Source organism: Panthera uncia, chromosome X, assembly GCF_023721935.1.
Source record: "Panthera uncia isolate 11264 chromosome X, Puncia_PCG_1.0, whole genome shotgun sequence".
Lineage (NCBI taxonomy): Eukaryota > Metazoa > Chordata > Mammalia > Carnivora > Felidae > Panthera > Panthera uncia.
This window is the reverse complement of record NC_064817.1, coordinates 106,314,486-106,325,256: the sequence shown is the minus strand read 5'-3', so window position 1 is coordinate 106,325,256 and position 10,771 is coordinate 106,314,486. Positions and strand designations below refer to the sequence as shown.

The window sequence follows — 10,771 nt, the reverse complement described above, 5'->3', positions numbered from 1 at the left end:
CTTTGAGTGAAATGTATATATGTGTGTGTGTGTATATATATGTGTGTATATATATGTGTGTGTATATATATATATATATATATAAAGAGATTTCTGAAGCTTCATTTCCATTTGGGCTCTCGCAATAACATCATTCGAAAGAGGAAGCAGAAGCTTTGAAGGGAACGCTTATACATTTTATGGATATCCTGCTTCCACCCAAATGAAAAACTACGTCCCATTACACACATTTTAAGTGGCACACAAAGAAAGCACAAGAAACACTGATTTGGCTCCAAGATTTGCCTCGTGAAAGGCTTTTTTTTATTTTTTCAAGTTTTAAAAAAACTCCTCTGTCAAGCTGTCAAGGGTACTTGATGTTACAGAAGCAAAGTGCTTCCTAAGCAACTCCAGGGCCCTGTTATTTCTTGCTTGCAGGGTCTTCTCAGCTCTCAGTTCGTTCTTGATGGCATCCAGCTCCCCGCGGATCTTTTCCATCTCTAATTCATAATACAGTTTCATTTCTTCCTTCAGGAGTGCGTTTCCAATCTCAGTTTGACGCTTTAGTTTCCTGATGGCTTCTTTTAAATCTCTGTTCTCTCGGCTCAGCCTGTGGATGACTTCTTTGGCTTGCTGGAGCTCTTCAGTTAAGTTCTGGACGTTTGTTGCTCTTTCAGATAGGTCATTTCTTAAAGCTTGGAGCTCCCAGTCTTTCTTTGAAGCTTCCGTCCCTGTGTCCTGAAAATTCAGGGATTTTGCACAGACTTCTTTTTTGGAGTTCAAGAGTTCTTTCTCGGCATTTTCAAATTCCTCTTCTATTTTTCTGCATTTCATATTAAGTTCTTCCAGTTCTTCGTTCAAAAGATTCAGGCGAAGTTTTGGAGACATTCCTTCGGTAAATTTCTTCTTTGTGTCGTGCCACGGGAGGGTTGGTAATTCCTTTGTAGTCCAGGTAGAATGATGTTCCACGCTAATAACCCTTTCTTCGGTCACAACATCCAAATTAGATGATTCACAGGAGACAGAATTTGTGTCTGCTTCATTCTTTGAAATGTTTACCTTTCTCCCTCTTAAATTTGGTTCTTGTTCTTTTTCATTTCGTTGAGAAATAAATTCTTTCCTCTTAAATTTATTTTCTTCTTGAAACTTTCTACTAGACAAATTATAAATTCCTTCTATTCTATTGGCCTTATCTAAAGTCATTTGTTCAGAAGATGATTCAGGCTGAGAATCCTCATCTAGAACATCCTGTGCACTGAAAAAAGGAGCAAACATATTCTCCTTCCAGTGTTTTCTTCTAGCATCCATTTCTCCTGGTACGTCTTCCGATTCCTGAAAAACAAAATACAAAATCAAGGCACACTGTTTGCACTGGCAGCTGGTGCAGTTGAAAGAAACCACTTGTGTTGGCTCACAGGTGAAAGGACCTAAATATTTGAGGGCTAGCTCTCCCTTTAACTCACTGAGTGATGCGGGCTTAGGCCCCCTCATTGATAAGCCACAAACCAGGGGTGCCTGGGTGGCTCAGTGGGTTAAGCGTCTGGCTCTTGATTTCGGCTCAGGTCATGGTCTCGTGCTTCATGGGTTCGAGCCCCATGTCAGATTAAGATTCTCTCCCTTAAGATTAACCTCTTAAGAGATTCTCTCCCTCCTCTCTCTCCCATCCCTTGCACACACACTCTCTCTCAAAACAAATAAATAAACGAAGCCAGCTAAGTTCCACAGGTGCTTCCAGCTTTCAAATTCTCTGATGCTACGAAGTATAACCCATCAATTGCCACATTTGGCTATTTATTGTAGACTGAGAAAACGTTTCTATGAGATAGCAACCACACACACGAAAATGAACTGCTTCAAAAGAGTAAATGCGATTTCAAATTAACAGGTTAATATTAAGAGTGGGTTAATACTTGTGCTTCTGACGTGCCTGATTTTTTTCTAGTTCTTTTGGGCTGGACTACCGCTTATTCACTCTTTAAAGTGACTAAAACATCAGGGCTTAATGCAATGTGAGCTGCTTTGGGTAAAGTATACCATGCGGACTTCCTTACGACTAACTCTGCCAACTGCCCTTCTGTCTTGACCTGCAAATTCCTGCTATTCCAGTCTTGGGCTTTGCTTTTAGGCCAGACTGCCAAGAGTACAGAATTCTATCCATTTTGACAGCAATTTCGTGATGAGAACTGAATGTCAACAGTTGAAGATATTAACGCCACCAAATGGGTTTTTCTCGAGACACTGACTCCAAGTGTGGTTTTTAGGTAAAAATGTAACAGGCTAAATCACAACCAACTTTCTCCATTTCTAAAAATTAAAGGATATTTTCTTTGTGTCAAGAGGAGTCTTCCCTATTCAAAGAGAATCCATAACATAACAGCTTTCCTAAGGGACAGAAGTATTTGATCAAATAGAACTACTCCGGAGAGTAGGGAGAAAGAAGGACCCGAGCAACACGCTGAAAGGCCACTGACATCTGAAGCGACCAAACCAGCAACTGCAATTGCTGATATGTTCATTTGCTACAATATATTTGTAGCATCACCACTTATTTTTCTCATGCACACAAATATAATTTTATCTTGGTAACAGAAAATGGCCATTGTTGTGTTTCTTTTTAAAGTAATATTTTCTTTAATATTATTAAAGATTATAATGTTCTATTATTTAGTATGTGATATATATTTATATAATATAAAGATGGTAATATAGTGACTGAGCCACCCCGGCGCCCCTCCCCAGGAGTTTTTTAAACAGTTTAAATGTTAGATTTTCCTTGCGATGGTGAGAGAGTAAACTTGGTATCTATGTGTACTGAACATGCCTAATTCCACCCTCCTCCAAAAAAGAGGGAAGGGATTCAACATCCCCAAGGGTGCATTCCCCACTGGCAACCACTGGGCTTTGAGGACAGGGAAAGATACAAATACTCAGTGAAGGTGTTAAAATGATCGGTTCAAAAGCCATAAGCCGAGCTTTACTTAGGTTTAGTTAACAAGACCACAGTAAGAAGCATAGACTTGGAAGTTCATTGTATATATTTGCCATTGGAGCATCAGCTCCTTTCTCGTCAAACAGTCCTTTCTGACTTTTATGATCCTACTAAATCACCACCCGGAAGCATCTAGGCTCTGTCTTTTCTTAAAGGGGAAGATCATCCTAATCCTGGTTTCTCTCCTCTTAGAACTACGAATGAAGACGACTGGGAGTTATAGTGGTCAGAAAAAAAAAAAAAAAAAAAGGAACAGAGGAAAGAGAGAAGACAGTGATGCTAATTGCCAGTCACATTTTTTAGCAGTCAAATTTTCACCAGACAATTCTGTAACAGATACAAATGTTTCTCATCGGGCAGCAATGGGAGAGAGATTACTATCCCTCCTACCTATTTCTGGATGAAAGGTATTGGTGAGATTGGTCAGGAAGGAGGTGTGGAGAGGGGCAAGTGAGGTGAGGCCACCGTATACCTGGAGGTAGCAATAATGACAAACCTGAGACAGAAATCTGGGTGTAGAAAAAGGTTACAATAAGAAACTCTTTTCATTGATAATTTTGCACCTTGAAAAGGCGACTTCTATCTCCAACCCTCTGATAAATCTCTGACAGAAACATATTTTTTTTTTCCTCTTCAATTTCACTACCTTTCTTCCGAGCCTCTCTCTGTACAGTTTCCTGATACAGTCAGTGCTTTTCAAAGAACTGGGAAGAGTCCACTTATTTTATAACAGGCTCTGAGAAGTCAGGTGACTTGACCAAGTCCACACAGGCTGTGTTGGTAAAACTGAGACCCTGTCTCCCAGGTCAGCGCTTGTTTGAAAATTCCTCTTTATTCTTCTGCTAGGTTTCATTCCACAAACTGAAAGAAAACAACCCCACTATTTCCAGAGCTTAGGTAATTTTTAAAGGGCCACAAAAGGAGAGAGGAAAAATGAAGGGGGGAGGGTAAGGAGAATCGCATGTCACATATCAAAGGACAGAAAGAGAAAGGTTTGAAAAGCCTTTTGGAATTTCCCTCCCATGGTTTACACAGGACAGGGTCAAGGGGGCTCTGAGCTGCTTCTTTCTTTCTTTCTTTCTTTCTTTCTTTCTCTCTCTCTTTTTTTTTTTTTTTTTTTTTGCCTCTTTCATTGGCAAGATATCCTTTAAAGGCCTGTTCCCAAATCTAGTCACAGAGTATGGCAAAGCCCAGACTGGGCGTAAGAGCTGCCAGTGTCATTTTCTCTTCGCAAACTGCAGTTTGTTTTTTTATGCAGGACAAGTATGACATTAGTATTCTCTGGCAAGGCCAAGGAATATGCTTTGAGACAATGCTGCTCGTCTACCCTGCCATGGCAGCCATTTTGCTCTCAATAAACATGATTGGGTAATTTGTGGCAGCAGAAGGCAGATCAAAGCGGGAGCCATTACTGAAAGGAGAAGCAGGCCTTTCTAGTGGGTCAATTGTGAGCATTTATTACTGGAAGTGCCTACCCACCGCTACACCGGTTACGGAAGGACTAAAGGGTAGGGGAAGGAGGTCCCAGAGAAATGAAAATTTGAAAGAAACAAACAAGCCAGAACACAGGAAAACAATATAAAGTCCCATGACAAAAATAACATTAATAGCCCTCTAAGAGAGCGATCCCCCAGAAGTCCTTGGGACCGTGCTGGTAAGACATGGGTGTCGAGGACTTGGTTACATCTACTCATTTGTGCCCGACGTGAATTAGTATGAGACTCCCGATCCTTCTAGTTAGTGTCTCTCTGAAAACATCGCTATTCCTCCTCCGGTGACTTTCTTTCTCCAGTGGCAAAGCAGTAGGGCATTTTGCTGGAGTAAGTGATCTCCTGACTCTTCTAGAGAATTTGGGAACCACTGATACGATAAGTTGAAAAGAAATTTATAATGTAATGTCATGTAACCTAATTGTTGAGAGCTAAGCAAAGAGCAATCATTTATTACGGATCTTTAGGCAAACCATTCCATAAAAAAACTTAGGTAAATGCACAGCTACCCTCGAATAGCTCCAGAAAATAATACACCACTATTTACCGTGAAGGGAGAAACCCACAAAATCATCTCATTTTCATTTTCAAGGTATGGGGCCCTGGGGAACACACTCATATTAAGGTGGATAAGTGATCAAATATGTTAAATCCAATTAGCTGTTTTCTAAAATATTCATTTTTAAAATCACACGCTTTAGGGAAATTTGATAAGCTCAAAATCAAAGATCTTTTTTCTGTTGCCTTATCTCATCTATATTGGAATTTGATTTCAAAGTTTCAGGACAATCTCTTTTGCATAAATCTACATCTGTCCGCAAAATGCAAGTATTCCCCCAGGCAGGGGCAGGCAGGGAGTGGGAAACAGTTCTGGAAAACCTCCAGAGGCTTTTATTCCCCACCTCGGGAGAGTGCTTCATCCCAAAGTTTGTCAATTGGGAATGCCGGTTGGAAAAGGTCATCCGCAACCTTTGACGGTCAAACTTTTGTCATTACACTCAGCCCCTCAGCCACCCTCTCAGCTAGAGGCGGGGCTTTTAGTCACAACCCAGGAGCAGTGAGGGGAAGACAAAAGGCCCCTTCTTAGCCCAGGGAACTTTCCCCCATTATTCTTGGATGGTTTCAGTTCTCCCAACCCTCAGAAAAACGGCTGGGCCAAAATAAGGAAGGAGGAAAAAAAAGCCTGCTACAAAGAAAGTCACTGGCCTGGCTTCTTTGCTCAATTGTCCGATCTGTTCTCACTTAAAAGCAGTAGTTCTCGACCTTTTTCTTCTGCTTCCACTGTTCCCAGACACAAAACACTCTCGTCGTTAACCATCTCTCCTTATTTGAGAAGACTGTGACTTGCCCCCTCCAGGGGAGGTCTCCATTCTCCACCCTCTTGAGAATCACTGGCTCACGGAAACGTGTTAAACACCCAAATGAGGACCCAAATGAAGTGTCTGAAGTCAAGGTGGGGGGGACATGTGTTAGTGTGCAACACTGTGCGGACGAAGGAAAAGGAAGTTCTTGAGAAAGGAACTGAGTAAGGACTATAGGGAGAAAAGACTGGAGGGCGGCACATCTCCTTGACTCCCACACTTGAGAACTACGGGGAAAACTTACCTTTTCTGAGCTTCGGTTTCTTCGGGTGTAAAATAGGGAAAATATACCTATTTCACAGGTGGTTAAGAGAAATGAATGAAAATGAAAACGGAAGCAATTTTAAAGTCCACTGTAGACAATAGGTTTTGTTGTTTTGTAGGCATTCCTTACCCTCCCTTGGGACCTAAACCAGCCAGTCAGACAACCCACTCCTTCTCCCAAGTTGCCAGCCTGAAATCATCAGATCTCAGACAAAGTCAGTTTGGAAAGAAAAAAAAAAAAAAAAAACAATTAAAACAAGCAGTGGGGAACGTGAAGTCAAATCTTACATTAATTTAACCTGCATCCTCAGGGAAGGTTAGCCTTGAGGTCTGTAAGTGGCTGATGCCTCCACATTTCCGAAGCTAAACTGATTCTAAGGGAGTCTTTTCTGCAACTGAAGGTATTTGCATTTTATCTCCAGTTGCTTTACCAAGAACTTTCCAAATGCCCCAGTGTTTTTCAGAGCCACCAATAACTTCTCAGAAATATCACAATCGGACTACCAGTTTGAATATTAGCAAGGATGACTCTGCACTCTGGGTTTTTCCCATGCTTGTTCTACAGCCTTTCATCATAGTTTTATTTCACCAACGTGCTGTGATCTCCTGGCATCTTATTCACCTCTGTCTCCCGACACACAGTAGCCACCAATAAATATTTGTTGAATGCATGACCTTTAACATTCCTTCCGAAAATTCTATTAATGCTTTGATTCTAAGTGAGTTTTTGTAAATATCTATAATTTCTCCTCTGGTTTCTACAGTCTTCGGGGTAACATTTTAGGAAATGGACTTTTATTTCCCCCCGCAAAGTTTATTTGGCTTAGCTAAAGTCTTCAGGACACTTTTGTTTCATTTTGTATTTTCATGAGACTTTTTCTGATAGCCTGCTGCCAACGCAGACTGATGATCTAGCTACAAAGTTGAAGATTTCTGTTGGGGTGAGGCTTTGCGCAGGTAAACACCAACAGTAACAAGTTACCAGCCAGCACAACTTACACTCTCTGTGATCCAGGGTCTTCTATTGGATGCCGTTGTCCTCCTTCCCCAGCTTGAACTGAAAATAAAATCCCCACAGCATAATTAGGAAATATAATTAACCAGAATACCCCAATCCGTGTGTATATCTGAGATGTAGCTTAAAATGACAAGCGATATACTTAGAATGCCGTGTGGCCTATCTAGAATGTGATGCCAGACACTCGGAAGCAAGTTTTCTTTTTAACTTGTCAGCCCACTTTCCCAACTGTTATGCCGCGAAGTCTCCGGTCCCCGAGCGAGGGAAGTTATCAAATAGGACAAGAATCATGGTGGCGTGTTATTCACCGCGGTATCTCCCGGCCTTTAGCACCTACCAAACAAATGAGCCACCGCTGGTGGCCGCAGCAGCATGCTTGTCACTAATGAGCGTGCCAAGAGCCACGTTAGCAAAGGGCTGGAGCCCAGGCCTTGCCTGCCTCCCTCCCTCGGAGTGCGGTTAATTTGTAAAATCATCAAAATGGGAAGTGACCTCGATTTTTGCCTTCGTCTCCCAGGGTCCTAACATTTGAGCCAAGCGTCCACTTCATGGGACAAACTGTCTTCCCTATTGTTCGGCAGATACTGAAAGTGAAGCAAAGTACCATTGAAAAGTGGGCCCCGGTGAACGGTTTGCAAGCCTCCAATTCTTTGTTATTAGTGTGAAACTGTTCCTTCTAGAAGAAAAGGTACGGAGTCACCTTAATTCCAAAGGCTGAGTACTTTATTAGTATGGAAGTCACATTCGTGCTATAAAGCTGTATCTATGCATGCATAGTTAGGGGGTTTTCTCGGTAAATGGTTAACAAACTCCTGCCATCGCTGCTTCCAGTGGGGAGAAGGGGGCTCGGGTCTGGGCGCTACCTGCCACCTCCCCGGTCCCCCTACCCCGTGGCGGGAGGGGGGGGTCGAGGGGTGGGGGAGCGGGCGGAGGGCAGCGGGCGAGGCCCGACCCCACTCCTCCTTCCGCGCCCCGACGCCCACGCCCCGTCCCCTGGGCTCCGCGGCGCTCGCCAGCTCCCGGCCCGGGCCTCGGAGGAGAGCGGAAAGCCGCAGCGGGGGGTCGGGGTGGGGGACCGGGCGCCCCGGGCCCGGGGTGACTCTGCGGCGAGTCCGGGGGAGCCCCCGCGCTCCCGCGCCCAGACGTACCTGAAAGCGTGGGTGGGGTCCGGCGGGCTCTGGCTCCCCTTCCCCGAAGCCAGCCACCACTGGCGCCCGGCAGCCCTGGGCTCGGCGCTGGCCACCGCGACCCGGCCCGGCCGGCGCGGGGCAGAGCCTCCGCAGTGCAGCGCCAGCGCGGGCCGCGCCGTTGCCTAGCAACCGGCCGGCCGGATTTAAAGGGACCCGGGCGCCGGGGGCCCCGCGCGGAGCTCAGGGCGCTGCCTGCCGCCACTCAGGGCCCGCCCGGGCTCTGAGCATGCCCGGTGGGGCGGGCGCGGCGGCGGCGGCGGCGGCGGCGGCGGCGGTGGCGGCGGCTGCTGCTGCTGCTGCTGCTGCCCGCCGGCCTGGGGAGCTCAATCGGCGGAGGACTGGGTCAGGGTGGGAAGAGGCGAGAAAGTGTGAGGCGGCCCCACCCACTGTGGGCTTATTACGGAGGGTCTCGGTGACTCACAAAGGCACCTGGACGCCGTGACTGTGGGGGGAGGGGGGAGTGGCACGGGGCTGATCCCTAGGCCTGTCCTTTAGTAGCATGGCGTTGAGGACGGTTAGCCGTGGAAGGTTAGCCGGGATGTGCTTTGGCGTCCCTAACAATGTGGGAACGGCACGCCGCCGCCGCCGCCGCCGCCGCCCCCTCGCCCGCCCCTGCCCCTCTGCACCTGGGCTGGCGGGAAGGTCTGCCTCTGGCCAGGGTTCGAAGGGCCCGCGCCGGGAGAGCATTGTCCCCCGTGGTGCCCCTGTGGGAGACCGGGCTTGTGTCACAGGTAGCTCGGGTTTCCTCTTTATCACTCGGGAACTTCCCCAAACCACCGCTGCACCCACCTGAGGCTAAATTCTAGGTGGAGGCACTCAGTTCGACACCAGCTTCAAAGTTGGCCCCCAGCTTCTGGGATGGGGTTGGGGGAACAAGCCCACGTCTTTCATTGGGTACTAGACTCCGGTCACGGTATTTGGCTGAATACATAAATGTCCCCCTCAGTCATCGATCAGCCTGGTTGCCCACCGCCGATTGTTCCGTCACCGCGTTGGTCACCCACACTGATGACACGGCGTGGCCATAGTCTCTCTCATCTGGACCCAGCTGAGACTGACCAAAAGATAGACCTGGCGAGGGTTGTGGGGCCCGCAACAGAGCGGAACTCGGGTGTCCAACAGGGTAATAATTGCGCCTTTTAGGAAAGCTCGTATCCTCTGGCAAGCATGAAGGTGAAAGGAAACATTGACTCCGGAATCTCAAGTGAAAGATTAAAGCACGTTTGCAAGGCGACAGCGAGGGACCCACTTAGAAACAATACCAGGATACATTTCAAAACTTTGAAACTTCTTGAGAACCGGATCTAACAGGTGTTTGGGAGCTGGCGAGGTGGCACTCAGATGCCCTGAGGCCTGCTTCTCAGTCTCCTTTTTCCTCCTTAGAGATCCAAAGTCAACAAGGGTTGGAGGCAGGAAACGGCCTAATGTCAAGGGTGTTTTGTTATGGACCCCGTCAGAATTAGTTTGTGGGTCGTGACAAAACCTCTTTTCTTGACATTAAGTCTCCGAAGTGCCTTGCATTTGTCATTTCTGTTTTAATTATTTGGAAAGGGTTCCATTTATTTTTGCTTGATATGAGATCCCTTATTAACGGAATAAAAGAATCTTAATAGCTCTGTGCCTCAGTTTCCTTGTTTGTATAATGGGGAAAATAACTGTTAATATTTTCAAAACCCTGACAGCAAGGCCTGACACATAGCAAACCCTATATAAATGTTTCCTGTTAGTATTACAATTATCTTGTCCTATAAATTCATTAACCTCCTAAAATATAAACATGCGGAGGGTGATAACTCAGGGTGTGCTCCGAGAAGTGGAATCTGAAGTCTCGAGACACAAAATTCCAAATCTTTATTTCAAATGGACTTCCACACTCCCATTAGGCAACCCCACTCCACTCTCGTATCCCGGAAAGAATGCACAAAGGGTTACTTTGGTCTTTCTGTAATTCTATTTTTAAATATGGTAGGTCGCTCCTACTCAAAGTATCAAATGGCAGACAATCAACAACAGAGAGGACAGAGAGTTCTGTTACTTGAAGATACTGCAGACTTGTAGATAGGTTTTCAAATATGGAAGTCAGAAAACAGGGTACTATCCTCTGGAAACTTTATCAATACCGAGGCAATGAGGCACATGATGATAACAGAATCACATAGTCGTACAATAGAGCTCAGCTTTTTTGTTTCATCAAGTAGGAGATTGAGACCCAGAGAAATCATGTGATGTACCCTTTGATCACATAGCAAAATAAGCTTCTTTTCATTTCCCCGATGAATGAGCCTTGTTTGAAGAACCTCAAACCTGGGATATTTGCCCCAAGGCAGTGAAAAAATACACACTTACGGGTATATGTTGTATGTCGATAAATATTTAAATTATTCACGCAGATAACAATAGCTAACTTTTCTTATACCCCATCACCTATATATCAAAAGATTCTTTTGGCTCTAGCTTCATAATGTATCCAGAATCTGGTG

The 10,771-nt window shown here is 45.5% G+C and overlaps 1 protein-coding gene across 2 annotated transcripts; it reads right to left on the bottom strand.

Moving 5' to 3' along the window:
• Window positions 1–245: 245 nt before the first annotated feature.
• CCDC160 (coiled-coil domain containing 160) lies at window positions 246–9,241 on the bottom strand. 2 transcript variants are annotated; one of them, XM_049644842.1, is made up of 3 exons: window positions 9,081–9,241; window positions 7,083–7,140; window positions 246–1,311 (listed from the first exon to the last, which is right to left on the bottom strand). In XM_049644842.1, the coding sequence occupies exon 3, from the start codon at window positions 1,285–1,287 to the stop codon at window positions 319–321; it is 969 nt and encodes a 322-aa protein (XP_049500799.1). In that variant the 5' UTR covers window positions 1,288–1,311; window positions 7,083–7,140; window positions 9,081–9,241; the 3' UTR covers window positions 246–318. The 2 variants fall into 2 exon arrangements, with proteins under 2 accessions (XP_049500799.1, XP_049500798.1); XM_049644841.1 differs by lacking the exon at window positions 9,081–9,241 and adding an exon at window positions 8,250–8,346.
• Window positions 9,242–10,771: the final 1,530 nt, after the last annotated feature.